The sequence below is a fragment of the Lynx canadensis genome, chromosome B1, assembly GCF_007474595.2.
Source record: "Lynx canadensis isolate LIC74 chromosome B1, mLynCan4.pri.v2, whole genome shotgun sequence".
Lineage (NCBI taxonomy): Eukaryota > Metazoa > Chordata > Mammalia > Carnivora > Felidae > Lynx > Lynx canadensis.
The window spans coordinates 40,640,437-40,655,825 of record NC_044306.2 but is presented as its reverse complement, the minus strand read 5'-3'; the positions used below and the strand labels follow the sequence as shown (position 1 = coordinate 40,655,825).

The 15,389-nt window shown below is 43.2% G+C and overlaps 1 protein-coding gene across 3 annotated transcripts in view; it reads left to right on the top strand.

The window, feature by feature from the left end:
* Positions 1-1,107: 1,107 nt before the first annotated feature.
* IKBKB (inhibitor of nuclear factor kappa B kinase subunit beta) overlaps positions 1,108-15,389 on the top strand; it is a 73,585-nt gene continuing 59,303 nt past the window's right edge. The window contains exons 1-2 of one of the 3 annotated variants that reach the window (XM_030312530.2): positions 1,108-1,270; positions 1,953-2,075. In XM_030312530.2, the coding sequence (XP_030168390.1) occupies positions 1,971-2,075 (105 nt within the window). In that variant the 5' untranslated portion in view covers positions 1,108-1,270; positions 1,953-1,970. The remainder of the gene's footprint in view (positions 1,271-1,952; positions 2,076-15,389) is intronic. The other 2 variants (XM_030312531.1, XM_030312529.1) reach the window with 2 other exon arrangements.

Sequence of the window (15,389 nt, the reverse complement as noted above, 5' to 3'; positions counted from 1 at the left end):
AAAGTAGTCAATAACAGCGTATTAGGATTCAAAATCCAGTTTACCTCCTTTTGAATTTTTTAGTATGCCCCTTTTAACCAAATAGTAAAAGCTTGGGCCCAAGAACTAGCTGCTTGGGTTGGAATATCAGTTCATCCACTTACTGGCCTGTGACTTTGACATATTTTCCTCTCCCTGCATTAGTTTTCTCTTCCGTGTAATGGGGTTAACAATAATGCAGTTACTGTCCAATTTGTAGGATTGCCTTGAGGACGAACGACGAATTCTAGGTACAGTTTAGACAGTGCCTGGCCCTTGGTAAGCACTCTATAAATGTGAGCTATTATCTTCATGTTTCCTTTAATAATTTTTTTCCTGCTTGAGTAAACCAACACACACACACACACCTTTGTGTGATAATATAATTCCACAGAACCAAGAAACTCAATAGCAAAGACCTTATTTTATGTCAAGTAGGTAGGAGTTGAACCATAAACCTCAGCGCTGCGAGTTTCTCTCGCAATTTCCCTACATCACTGCGGCTGAAACTGCAGTTTCGTGTGAACACTACTAGATTTTTCCCCCTTTTTCTTTATTTTTTTCTTAAGCGGGTGGGGGGGGGGGCTGTCATTTCCAGGGAGTACAGCTGCGATTTATCATTCTCGATACTGAGCCAAAAATCCTCCAGATAAGGGGGATGCAGCCTGAGGAGAGGAGGCCCGCGGCAATTCTTGTAAACACTCTCTAAATCAATCCTGGCGGGGGCGCGGGAAATTCCACCTAGTTAGAAGTCTAGGAAGCGTGTCAAGTTCACCCCAGGAGGGCTCCAGTGAGGAAATCCCCATCTCCCCAGTCCCAGAAACCGCTTCAGGTTAAAGTCACTGTCTAAAGAGGACGCGGGCGTATTCGGGTTCATCTCAGGGCCGCTTTTATCTCAAGGAGCAATGCCTGTCTAAGTCCGACCGGGGCCGTCTAGAAGCCATATGCTGCCCCCCTTGAATCACCTGGGTCAGGGACCCGAGGTCCTGCCCGGTGGCGTGGCCTAGGACCGCGGGCAAGGGGCGTGGCCTAGACTGGCGCCCCCCGCGGCGCCTTTAAGGGCGGGCCGCGGCCCACGTGCTCTGTGACGTCAGAGCAGGAAGTGTTTGAGGAAGTCGCGCTGGGCTGGGAGGTTTAAGATTCCCGCATTTTAATGTCTTTGGGGAGGTGCCATAGCCCCCGGTTTTTTCACCTCAGCCCCGCCTCCCCCGCCCCGGGGAGCGGCTCCCCTGCCCTGCGTCCCTGACGACAGGTGAGTCCCTTGGGCGGCCGCGGGGACCCCCTGGTGCCACCTGCAGACCCCGCGTCTCCTCTGCAACGGCGAGCTGGCACCTCCCTCTTCACTTGAGGCTGCTGAAGAAACTTCTGTCGAGTTTAAAAGTCGGGGTTTTCCGGTCGTAGAAGCCTTTCTCTTGTGCGGGTTGGACTTGGGAGGTCCAGAGCAGCCCTGGGCGGGGTGGGTACAGGTGGCCGCTTCGAGGTGGGTGGCTTTGGGAGAGAGCCGTGATTCATTTGGACTGAGTGAAGACAACACGTGACCATGACCATGGGGAAACTCAGCAACAGATTCTGTCCCAGCCACCCTAAACAGAATGCGCGCGGGGCAGGGCGCCCCTTGCTGGAGTCCAGGCTGGGATGCCCTTTCGAGGTGGGGGTGGGGGTGGGGGGGCGGAGTATTCTCTTTCCAGTGACTTTCCTGCCTGTCTCCTACAACAGCCCAGGTGGGGGGAGGGGGAAAGGTGAGAGAGAAAAACAAGTTTGCCACCAAAACCCCGAAATAAGTTAGACAACATGGTTTATTTATAAATGAAAACCAGCTCGTTTTTTTCTTCTCTCTTATTGAAGGGCAAGGGTATCTCTTATCTTCTCCCTCTCTTTGAGTTACATTTTTTCTTAACTTTAATCTTTTATCCCCCACACCAAATTGCTTACAGAGTTAGCACATCCTCAGTATGAGCTGGTCACCTTCGCTGCCAACCCAGACATGTGGGGCCTGGGAGATGAAAGAACGACTTGGGACAGGGGGATTTGGAAACGTCATTCGATGGCACAATCAGGTAGGGGCTCTGGAGCTGGGAAGAACCAAGGGCGACCAGGGGTAGGAGCTGGGGAAGACAGGCTCCCCTCAAATTGCCTCTCCCCAACACTGTGCTGGATGGGAGAATGGGGCTCACCTTTGGTTATAGACTTGTTGAGTGAGAAAGGGGAACTGGGAAGGGGCTTCAGGGCTGCTGAGCTGACTCTAAGTGGTCTCCAAGCTTTACTGGCTATGCCCCCGAAATAAATAGTAAACATTTTAAGTTTTCACCTCCAATTATATATATTTTATTTTATTATTATTGTTTTTTTTTTTAATTTTTTTTTTCAACGTTTATTTATTTTTGGGACAGAGAGAGACAGAGCATGAACGGGGGAGGGGCAGAGAGAGAGGGAGACACAGAATCGGAAACAGGCTCCAGGCTCTGAGCCATTAGCCCAGAGCCTGACGCGGGGCTCGAACTCACGGACCGCGAGATCGTGACCTGGCTGAAGTCGGACGCTTAACCGACTGCGCCACCCAGGCGCCCCTATTATTATTGTTTTTTAATATTTGTTTTTGAGAGAGAGAGAGAGAGAGAGACAGCACCAGTGGGGGAGGGGCAGAGAGAGAGACACAGAATCCCAAGCAAGCTCTGGGCTCTGAGCTGTCAGCACAGAGCTGGAGGTGAGGTTGGAACCCCTGAAGTGGGATGCTTAACCGACTGAGCCACCCAGGCGCCCCTCAATTATATGTATTTTAAATTAGGATCTGTGTTGCCATTATACTGTCATGTACTGATATGTTGTATACTAATATATTACGTGTTCTAAAACATACAAAAATAGAAAAAATAAGAAAAATTTAAAGGATGAGCATAGTGAAATATACTTAAGTGTTTAAAAAATTAATTAGAATTTTTTTTTAATGTTTTTATTTTATTTTTGAGACAGAGGGAGACAGAGCATGAGTGGGGGAGGGGCAGAGAGGGAGACACAGAATCCAAAGCAGGCTCCAGGCTCTGAGCTGTCAGCACAGAGCCTGACGCAGGGCTCAAACTCATGAACTGTGAGATCATGACCTGAGCCGAAGTCGGACACCTAACCAACTGAGCCACCCAGGCGCCCCTAAAAAATTAATTTAAAAACATTTTAAATACGTATCAATTATGACATCGTCCCAGTGTTTGCAGTACTGCACAGCACACAGTATACAGATCCATATGAAAGAATTACCATTAGAGATAGTGGAGGAAAATCCATAATTCAAACAATTTTTATAATTTTGAATTATTTGGACTAATTTCTTAAAAAAATTTTTTTTAAATGTTTTATTTATTTTTGAGACAGAGAGAGACAGAGCATGAGCAGGGGAGGGGCAGAGAGGGAGACACAGAATCCAAAGCAGGCTCCAGGCTCTGAGCTGTCAGCACAGAGCCTGACGCAGGGCTCAAACTCATGAACTGTGAGATCATGACCTGAGCCGAAGTCGGACACCTAACCAACTGAGCCACCCAGGCGCCCCTGGACTAATTTCTTTTTAGATCCGATTCGATCCTTATCGTTTTACTCCTTATGTGTCTGAAATTAGTTTCTCATAGAAGTGTTAGTTCTTCCATATTCCTGTTTGCTTATGCTGATGTTACATGTACTAAATAAAGTTCACTACAGGAATTTCTTTAGCCATTTGTCCATTTTATGAGAGTCATTTTATTGAAATTGGATAATATAATCCATAATCTACCTAAGCGGGGCACTTGGAACCTGCAGCATGCCTCCATAGGCCCCTGTCTGTACCATGCGTGATATGTGCGTGACCTCCTGAAAAATTATCTCAGAGTGCTATAAAGTTAATATCAGAAAAGCTTAACCAAAACTTAACCAAAAGCTTAACCAAGTAGCTAAAATTAGCTTCCTGACCCCAAAATCAGACCTCTGAAGTCCTTGAAGGAGGGCACCTGCTTTTTGATCAGGGGCTGCGGAGCACTTTTTTGGACCAAAGGAATGGCAAATTGTGCACCACTTCCCAGGAGCCTGCTGTGGCAGCCAGTGCGGGGGGGGGTGGGGGGGTGGGAGTGGGGGTCCTCAAGGCTACTGGCCAGCCATGTCAGAGCATCATTCCAGACAGCCACCCTCCTTTATCAGTAGTTGGAAGACATTCTAAACCCTGCCTGAGTCCTATCAGCTCTGAGTGGATGAAACGACCCGTGGAGGAATGTGGGGGGTCGGAGCTGGAGGGCAGAATACAGTTCTGTAGGTGGTAATTTCCACATTCAACTAGGAAACCAGGATTCCAGCAAACCCTCTGGCTGAGGGGGCCTTAGAAACACAACTGGCTTGGAGCGCCTGCATGGCTCAGTCTGGTTAAGCATCCAACTTCAGCTCAGGTCATGATCTCATGGTTCACAAGTTTGAGCGCTGCATTGGGCTCTGTGCTGACAGCTCAGAGCCTGGGGCCTGCTTTGGATTCTGTGTGTCCTTCTCCCTCGCTGCCCCTCCCCTGCTTGTACTCTGTCTTTCTCTCTCAAAAATAAATTAAAAAAAAAGAATAAAAAAAGAATCACAACTGGCTCAAATATATTCTGGTCTGAGTATAGCTACGGGCTTAACATTACAACAGAAGACTCAGACTGTTCTGTGGCCCACAGATACCTGGGCTCGGCTGCTCTAGACAGGCCAAGGCTTTTGGATTCTTGACTACAGCAAGTATCTCGCAGCAGCTGAACTAGAGACGTTTGGTTTCCCTCGAAAGGAGTTCTTTCCAGATGCGCCATGTGTCTGTCATCTCTAGCTCAAAATGGCCTCCATCTGCTCCATGAGTTTGGAAAGCTATTGTCAGTTGGAATTTGTTCCTGGCTTTATAGATATGGGCCTGAAAATGTGTAAATGTGTGTGTATGTGTATGAATTAGTCTTCTAAGATTACTACTTTCAAGTTCCTTCCCCTGTTCAAAAATTAATTTGTTTTTCATTTTTACTTAATGTTTAATTGAAGTATAGTTGGCATACATTGTTATAATAGTTTTAGGTGTACAACATAGTGATTTGGTGATTCTGTACATTATACAGTGCTCACCATGATAAATATAGTTACCATCTGTCACCAAACAATGTTATCACAGTATTATTGACTATGTATATATATATACAATGCTGTACTTTTCATCCCCAAGATTTATTGTACAACTGAAAGTTTGTATCTCTTACTCCCCTTCACCTATTTCACCCATCCCCCAACTCCTTCCCCTGTGGCACCCACCAGTTTTCTGTGTTTATGAGTCTGTTTCTCCTTTTTTTGTTTATTCGTTTTGTTTAGATTCCACATGAAGTGAAATCGTACGACCTTTCTTTCTTCTAACTTATTTCACTTAGCATAATACCCTTTACATCCATCCACGTTGTCATGAATGGCAAGATTTCATTCTTTTTATGGCTGAGTAATATTCTTTATCCATTCCTCTATTGATGGAAACTTGGGTTGCTTCACTGTGTTGGCTGTTGTAAATAATTCTGCAGTAAATACAGGGGTGCATTTTTAGTGTTTTCAAATTAGTGTTTTGTTTCCTTTGATTAAATACATAGCAGTAAAATTGCTGGATCATAATAGTATTTCTATTTTTAAGTTTTTGAGGAACCTTCCTACTGTTTTCCACTGTGGCTGTACCAATTTACATTCCTACCAACAGTGCATGAGGGTTCCCTTTTTCCACATCTTTGTCAGCACCTGTTATTTATTGTCTTTTTGATGTTAGCCATTCTGACAGGTGTAAGATGCTATCTCATTGTGGTTTTGATTTGCATTTCCCTGATGATGAGTGATGTGGAACATCTTTTCATGCTTCTGTGGGTCATCTGTATGTCTTCTTCGGAAAAATGTTTTCACCTGTCTTCTGCCCATTTTTTAACGGGATTATTAAGCTTTGTGATGTTGACTTGTGTAAGTTCTTTTTACATTTTGGATATTCGCCCCTTATTGAATATATCATTGGCAAATATCTTCTCCCTAGGTTGCCTTTTCATTTTGTTGATGGCTGTTCTTTTTAAATTTATTTTTATTGTTCTTTGTTTTATAAAAGCCAAAGCCAAACTCCCCAGTCTGCTGTTTGAGGCCTCTTCACAGTCTGGCCTTACCCTGTCTTTGTAGCATCACCTCCTCTTATTGGCTCCCAACAAGATGGTTGGCTGAGCCCTCTCTGGAATAGGCCTCTGTCTCCTGGACAGCTGTACATAATTCTGGCCATTCCTCCAGGATCAGCTCCAGACCACCTCCTCCATAAACTTGCCGCAGATTTATTCATGCAGTGGAAATTAGTTCTTCCATTGAATGCCTTCAGCTCCACTTGGCATGCTTCATACACTGCCTCTTCGTCTGTGTGGAGGAATGTGTCTTGTCAAGGCTCTAAGTTCCTGGTCAGCCAGGGCCCTGTCTGGCTGTGGCTTTCTTTCAGTTCCCCCATAGCAATTTCTTTACATTATACATGTTTGGGGTGCATAAAATAATTCACTTTCTGTAAAGACCTTTTTAGAAAAGGGAAAGAGCCATTAATCAATAATTATAAATGTAAACTCCCGACTCTCATAGGTGTGACATGGGAGAGGGGCCCAGAGCAGTGATACCTTATACCAGGGGGTGGGATCCGTCAGGAGGTTGGGGTAGGCTTCTTCAAGGAAGTGGCACTTAAGCAGAGACCTGAGTTATTGGTAGAAGTTAGCTGGGCTGAGAAAGTGGGAGGAGGGACCCAGGCAGAGGGAGCAGCCTATTCAGAACCCCTGTGAAGGGGGCGGATCTAGGCTAGCAGGTGGGACTGAAAGACCAGCATGACCAGAAGGGAGGACAAGGGGAGCCAGGTGCAAGGGAGGCTGGGGTGTAGATGGTGACAGTGAGATGTGCTTTTGTTTTTATCTGAAGGGCACCAGGAAGCTGTTGGAGGGGGCTCCACTCTGACCGGAAGGGGCCCAGGCAGTGGTGTGCTGGGACATCGGCTCTCTGAGAAAAACGTCCCAATTCGTAGTGTTTACCAGTTTCCACAGGGTAGCTACCCCCGCTGTGACTTGTTTCAAGCCACTGACAACTTAATAAGCAGGTCTCACTGAATTCCTTAATATTTAACAATCTGCCCTCAGAAGAGCTTGTCCCAGGACACTACCGGCACTACCCTGTCACGTGGGGACACCAGTTAGGGGGCTTTTGGAGGAGTCCAGGTGAGAGATTGGACTGGGCTGATGATGGTGGAGATGGAGAGAAGTGGGCAGATCTGAGAGCTGTGTGATGGGTAAAGTCGGCAGGACTTATCGGTGGAATAGCAAGCGAGGGCTGAGGGGGTAGGAGGAGTCCACTCTCACAAATAGTAGTGAGCCTGGCTCCAACCTGGAAGCTCTCCATCACCCTCCTGCATGGATCCTCGGGTGGGGAAATCCTTAAGGCTGCTGTGGGCGCTCAGGAGGCTCTTTAGTTGATGACCATGAATAGTGTGTTCTCTGGTGGCTGCCCCTGTGTTCAGAGCCTCTCGAAGAAAGCCTCTGGGTAGGGTGGTTTTGATATTTAACTCCAGTCTGGTATAGTGATTACACTTTGCAGCCATGTACGTTTCCGCATACTCTGTATACTTTATCTTGTGTATAAAAGAGAGACTTTTTAGTTTATCACAAGAGAAATTGCATAAAAGAGTCTGTTGGTATCCCTAGTCACATATGTGATGCCTAATACTCAGACCCATCATTTATCGAGAACTTACCCTGTGGCAGCATTGGGCTAGGCATTTTACATGCTTTATCTCCTGTCCACATAATAGCCCTAAAGGTAGAACTGTTGCTTTTTTTTCCCTAAAGTTTATTTATTTAAGTAATCTCTACACACAACGTGGGGCTTGAATTCATGACCCCGAGATCAAGAGTTGCATGCTCCTGTGACTGAGCCAGCAGGTGCCCCAAGAACTGTTGCCTTTATTCCTGTTTATTACTGAGAAAATTGAAGCACAAAGAGGTTAGGTCATTCACCTAAAGAGCCTAAGCTAGTAAGTGAAGGAGCTGAATCTGAACCTACATCTATTCAGTTCCCAGTCTCCTGCCTTCTCCGCTGTGGCTTGTGGCTTTGCCATGGTGGGTGATCCAAGCCTAGGGACATTGTCTGTTCTCTACAATCAGTCTAAACCATTTTGAAATACTACAGGAAAAAATCCTCCTTTGGAGGACAACATGCTTAAAACTTTCTTGTTTAACAGAGAACTCTAAGATGAATTATTTCTTAGTGAGGAAGGGCAGTATATCAAATATTCCTACCCTTGTTTCCCTGAGTTTTTGGATTTTGTCACCAAGCATGGGCGTTGGCAGTCCTTGCTGTGTCTATATTCCTTGAGCCTCAGCTCGAGGGTCAGCACAAACCATTTATCAGTAGTCTAGAGAGGCTGATATTTTCAATAAGACCTTTGTTAAATACAGAGGAAGAAGAAAAAGAGATGACTGGAATGACCTGAGCCTGTAGCACTTCTGGGACTAAAGGGGAAAAGCCACATGACTCCCAGTCACACATACCTGGGTTCCAGTCCTGGCTCTGTTACTTGCTGGCTTCATGACTTTGGGCCACAACTTCCCCCCATGGATTTTTGAAGATGCTAAGATATTGAGCTCCTTGGCTCTCAGTGTGTCTGGGCATGAAATAGGGCAGCTGCTCTCTGGAAGCATCTAGGAATGTCCCAGGGTGCCTTGTAAATATATTATCTGTGCACGTTGCTGGGAAAGAGACTGGGAAGTGCTACCTGGGGTCCCAAAGGATGCCTGTGAAGATGACATGAGGTAATGTATGCACTGGCTGTTATAAAGATATAAAAGGTAAGGTGTTATTACCATGTTTATGAAGTAGTACTGCCTTTTACTTGTCTCCTCACTGGACAAGATTAAACTCACTTCAGCTTATGTGTGTGTTTTTGTTTTTTTAAGTTTATTTTTGAGAGAGAGACAGAGCGTGGTGGAGGGGCACAGAGAGAGGACAGAGGATTGGAAGTGGGCTCCGCACTGACAGTAGGCAGCCCAACTCAGGGCTCAAACCCACAAACAGCGAGATCATGACCCGAGCCGAAGTTGGATGCTCAACCACCTGAGCCACCCAGGTGCCCCTATGTGTGTGTATTGAAGTCTTAAAGACTTCAGTGAGTTCACTAAGAATTTATGGAGCAGTGACCTAAGCTCCATCAGGGGAAAAAAGAAATGACCTTGTCTTCAGTGTGCTTATGCTCTTATGGAGGAGGTAAAGTGAATACTTAGCAATATACTAAAAGAGTCTAAATATAAGCACCAAGTTGTGTAGAAAAAGTGGCTGCTATTTATTGAGAGTGTCCTATGCCAGCTGTGCTAGATGCTTTATCCATATTATCTCTTGAATGCTCAGGGAAGAGGGAAGGCTTCTTGAGGAAATGGAACTTGAGCAGAATCTTGAAGGAGATAGACTGGAATAGTCTGAAAAGAAGACAAATCAAATAGGTAGAGTAACATCTACATGGGTCAGAGAAAGGAAATCATGCTACTTAATTGACTTAAGGCTCAGTCTGTATCAGACACTCCATCTTGTTTTGACTGAGGGATAGAGTCCTCTTCTTATGGATAAGACCTAGAAGCTTAAGTAATGGACTCAGCGTCACACATTTACCAGGTGAAGGATGAGGGAATTACACCTTGGCTTGTCTCACCCCTCAAGCCCCTGTGGGTGAGTTTGGAGGCCACTATGTCCGTTGGGTGTTTACACCAAAGGGAATGGGTTGAACTCAGAACCTTCTCAGCATAGATGGGTCAGCATGGTTGAGTCAGGGCTGAAGCTGCAGCCAGACCTTTTAACTCTCAGGCCTGGGTTCTGTCCCTAGGATCTCTCTAGGCCTAGCTTTGTACTTTCTTTCTGAAGGATTCATCTTGGAGGGCAGGGCCTGAGAAGGAATGAGTTGGTTATTACTGATTACCCCCTCTTACCACAATGGCCTGTTGGATGGTTGCCATGGTAACAAGAGGCACCTTTCTGAGCTAAGGGTTTGAATGTACCCTTTGGCTTCCTGTGAGTTCCCCTAGTCATGAGAAGAAGGCTAACTTTGGGAAGCTGGGCCAGCTCCTGTATAGACTGGCCTTCAGCTCACTTGTACTGTCACACCTTTTGGTAGCTCTCAGCCATCTGAGGAAGTGCTTTCCTCCCCTTCACTTCATCCTACACCCCATTCTGCCACGTTTTATGTTTCCATGTGCACAAGATTCACAGACTTGAGGGACCTTCATAATAAACTGCATTCAACATGGGTAACACTGTTGACACCTTTCTCCATTTTCTCAAAATACTAATCAATTTTAAATTTTGCCCTGAGGAATCCATTTACCAGAAGGTGGATGCTGACATGGTTTGGGCCAAGTCTGGTTTTCCACAAGACTGAGCTAAGACTCTAGAAAGCTCCAACCCAAATAAAGATAGTCATCCACTGCTCTTTGAGTTCCATTGCTAGTGAAGAACAAGCTTCCCGGGGTTTCAAAAATAGTATTTTTAGTCTGTTTCTAAACTGTTGAGTTGAATTTTGCTTTCTAGAACAGGTATGTTCTTAGCAACAGAAAGTCAGTCTGTTTTTTTGTCTCAAATGAAGTATAACACATAGAAAACTGGAATGTTTTAGAATACTGCTTAGAGGGCCACTGTGTAAGAAAGTTTAAGTGTGTCTGTGTCTGTATGGGACATTCCCAAGCCTAGGAAGTTAGGATTTCCCCTGCCACCATAGGACTAAACTGAGCTGTCCACAAATAGAAACTGCATTCTGCTCTCTATGCCCAATTATTCCACAATGTGTTCAGTATTCATATTGCTAAGTTCACTGTCTAGTTTGAATTAGGATGTTGAGGCCAATGTCAAATCAAATCTTCAATCTTTAATATCAGTCTTCAATATCAAAATCTATTTCTGGACTCTGGGTTGGGTCAGGTGACAGTTGTGTGTTAGTTCCAATGTTTGTGTTGAACAGAAGACTGCAGTTATGTACAATTATCCAATGTATAGATAGGTTACCTGAAATGTTTTCTAAATCACTTAATCTGCCTTTGGAGTTTGATGTATTTATCAGTTTTATGAAGGAAGCATATTGTTTGTGGTAGGCAGAATAACCCCTCCCGAAGATGTCTGTGTCCTAATCCCCTGGACCTGTGAATATGGTAAGTTACCATGGCAAAGGGGAATTAAGGTTGCTGATGGGTTGACGTGATATGGGAAAATTATCCTGGATTATCGAGGTCATCCCAGTGTAATCACAGGGGGCTTAAAAGTGGAAGAGAGAGGCAGGAGAGTCAGTGGCAAAGTGATGCAATGTGACAAAGTCAACTGGTCCTTGCTGGCTTTGAGGATGGAGGGAGGGGCCAGGAGCCAAGGAATGCAGGCAACTTCTAGAAGCTAGAAAGGTCAAGGAAATTTATTCTCCCCTAAAGCTTCCAGAAAAGAGCACAACCCTGCTGACATCTTGATTTCAGCCCAGTGAGATGTGTGCCAGACTTGTGACCTCCAGAAGTGTAAGGATATAAATCTATGTTGTATTAAGTTGCTAAGTCCATGGCATTTTGTTGATAGTAGCAGTAAAAAAACTAAGTTCGTGGCAATTTGTTAATAGTAGCGCCTGGGTGGCTCAGTCAGTTAAGTGTCCAACTTCGGCTCAGGTCATGATCTCACAGTTTGTGAGTTTGAGCCCTGCATCGGGTTCTGTGTGTCGGATTCTGTGTCTCCCTCTCTCTCTGCCCCTCCCCCACTCACACTCTGTCTCTGTCTCTCAAAAATAAATAAACGTTAAATTTTTTTTTTTTAAAAACTAACATGTTGCTCTGTATGTTGAAGTTAATATAGGTGCAGATCTTTAAATATCTTGAATTATTTATTATTTATTTTTAATATAATTTATTATCAAATTGGCTAATATACAGTATGTAAAGTGTGTTCTTGGTTTTTGGGGTAGATTGCCATGGTTCATTGCTTACATACAACACCCAGTGCTCATCCCAACAAGTGCCCTCCTCAATGCCCATCACCCATTTTCCCTCCCCACCCCTGCCATCCATTCTCAGTTTGTTCTCTGTATTTGAGTCTCTTATGGTTTGCCTCCCTCTGTTTGTAACTATTTTTTTCCCCTTCCCTTCCCCCATGGTCTTCTGTTAAGTTTCTCAAGATCCACATATGAGTGAAAACATGTGATATCTGCCCTTTTCTAACTGACTTATTTCACTCAGCATAATATCTTCCATTTCCATCCATGTTGCTGCAAATGGCATGATTTCATTCTTTCTCATTGCCATGTAGTATTCCATTGTATACATAAACCACATCTTCTTTATCCATTCATCAGTTGATGGACACTTAGGCTCTTTCCATAATTTGGCTATTGTTGAAAGCACTGCTATAAACATTGGGGTACATGTATCCTTATGAATCAGCACTCCTGTATCCCTTGGGTGAATTGCTAGCAGTGTTATTGCTGGGTCATAGGGTAGATATATTTTTAATTTTTTGAGGAACCTCCACACTGTTTTCCAGAGCAGTTGCACAAGTTTGCATTCCCACCAACAGTGCAAGAGGGTTCCCATTTTTCCACACCCTCACCAGCATCTGTTGTTTCCTGAGTTGTTCATTTTAGCCACTCTGACTGGTGTGAGGTAGTATCTCAGCGTGGTTTTGATTTGTATTTTCCTGATGATGAGTGACATTGAGCATCTATTCATGTGTCTGTTGGCCATCTGGATGTCTTCTTTGGAGAAGTGTCTATTCATGTCTTCTGCCCATTTCTTCACTGGATTGTTTGTTTTTTGTGTGTTGAGTTTGATAAGTTCTTTGTAGATTTTGGATACTAACCCTTTATCTGATATGTCATTTGCAAATCTTTTCCCATTCTGTCGGTTGCCTTTTAGTTTTGCTGATTGTTCCCTTTGCAGTGCAGAAACTTTTTATATTGATGAGGTCCCAATAGTTCATTTTTGCTTTTAATTCTCTTGCCTTTGGAGATATGTTGAGCAAGAAATTCCTGTGACTGAGGTCAAAGAGGTTGTTGCCTGATTTCTCCTCTAGGGTTTTGATGGTTTCCTGTCTCACATTTAGGTTTTTCATCCATTTTGAGTTTATTTTTGCATATGGTGTAAGAAACTGGTCTAGTTTCATTCTTCTGCATGTTGCTGTCCAGTTCTCCCAGCACCATTTGCTAAAAAGACTGTCTTTTTTCCATTGGATACTCTTTCCTGCTTTGTCAAAAATTAGTTGGCCATACATTTGTAGGTTCAATTCTGGGTTCTCTATTCTATCCATTGGTCTATGTGTCTGTTTTTGTCCCAGTACCATACTGTCTTGATGATTACAGCTTTGTTGTAGAGGCTAAAGTCTGGGATTGTGATGCCTACAGCTTTGGTTTTTTTCAATATTACTTTAGCTATTCAGGGTCTTTTGTGGTTCCATAGAAATTTTAGGTTTGTTCTAGCTTTGAGAAGAATGCTGGTGCAATTTTGATTGGGATTGCATTGAATGTGTAGATTGCTTTGAGTAGTATTGACATTTTAACAATATTTATTCTTCCAATCCATGAGCATGGAATGTTTTTCCATTTCTTTGTGTCTTCTTCAATTTCCTTCATAAATTTTCCATTGTTTTCAGCATACAGATTTTTTACATATTTGGTTAGGTTTATTCCTAGGTATTTTATGGTTCCTTGGTGCAGTTGTAAATGGGATCAGTTTATTTCTCTTTCTGTTGCTTCATTATTGGTGTATAAAAATGCAACTGATTTCTGTACATTGATTTTGTACCCTGTGACTTTGCTGAATTCGTATATCAGTTCTAGTGGTCTTTTGGTAGAGTCTTTTGGGTTTTTCATGTAGAGTATCATGTCGTCTGCGAAAAGTGAAAGTTTGATTTCTTCTTTGCCAATTTTGATGTCTTTTATTTCATTTGTTTTCTGACTGCTGAGTCTAGGACTTCCAACACTATGTTAAACAATAGTGGTGAAACTGGACATCCCTGTCGTGTTCCTGATCTCAGGGGGAAAGCTCTCAGTTTTTCCCCATTGAGGATGATATTAGCTGTGAGCTTTTCATATATGGGTTTTATGATATTTAAGTATGTTCCTTCTATCCTGACTTTCTTGAGGGTTTTTATTAAAAAAGGATGTTGTATTTTGTCAAATGTGTTTTCTTCATCTATTGACAGGATCATATGGTTCTTATTCTTTCTTGTATTAATGTGATGTATCACATTGATTGATTTGTGAATATTGCCCTGCAGCCCAGAAATGGATCCCACTTGATCATGGTGAATAATTCTTTTTATATGCTGTTGAATTTTATTTGCTAATGTCTTGTTGAGAACTTTTACATCCATATTCATCAGGGATATTGGCCTATAGTTCTCCTTTTTTGTGGGGTCTCTGTCTGGTTTGGGAATCAAGGTAATGCTGGCTTCATATAATGAGTCTGGAAGTTTTCTTTCCATTTCTATTTTTTGGAACAGCTTGAGAAAGACAGTTATTAACTCTGCTTTAAATGTCTGGTAGAATTCCCCTGGGAAGCCATCTCACCCAGAACTCTTATTTATTGGGAGATTTTTGATAACTGATTCCATTTCTTCACTAGTTACGGGTCTGTTCAAATTTTCTATTTCTTCCTGTTTGACTTTTGGTAGTGTGTGGGTGTCTGGGAATTTGTCCATTTCTTTCAGGTTGTCCAGTTTGTTGGCATATAACTTTTCATAGTATTCTCTGATAATTGCTTGTATTTCTGAGGGATTGGTTGTAATAAACCATTTTCATTCATGATTTCATCTATTTGGGTCCTCTCTTCGTTTTGAGAAGTCTGGCTAGGGGTTTATCAATTTTGTTTATTTTTTCAAAAAACCAACTCTTAGTTTCATTAATCTGTTCTATTGGGTTTGTTGTTTTTTTTTTTTTTGTATTTTATATTGTTTATTTCTGCTCTGATCTGTATTATTTCTCTTCTTCTGCTGGCTTTGGGGTTTCTTTGTTCTGCTTCTTAGTTCCTTTAGGTGTGCTATTAGATTTTGTATTTGGGATTTTTTGTTTGTTTGTTTCTTGAGATAGTCCTGGATAGGCCTGGATTGCAATATATTTTCCTCTTAGGACTGCCTTTGTTGCATCCCAAAGGGTTTGGACTGTTGTGTTTTCATTTTCATTTGTTTCCATATATTTTTAAATTTCTTCTTTAATTGCCTGGTTGACCCATTTGTTCTTTAGTAAGATGTTCTTTACCCTCCATGCATTGGGAGGTTTTCCAAACTTTTTCCTTTGGTTGATTTCAGGTTTCATAGCATTGTGATCTGAAAGTGTGCATGGTATGATCTCAATTCTTTTATATTTATGGAGG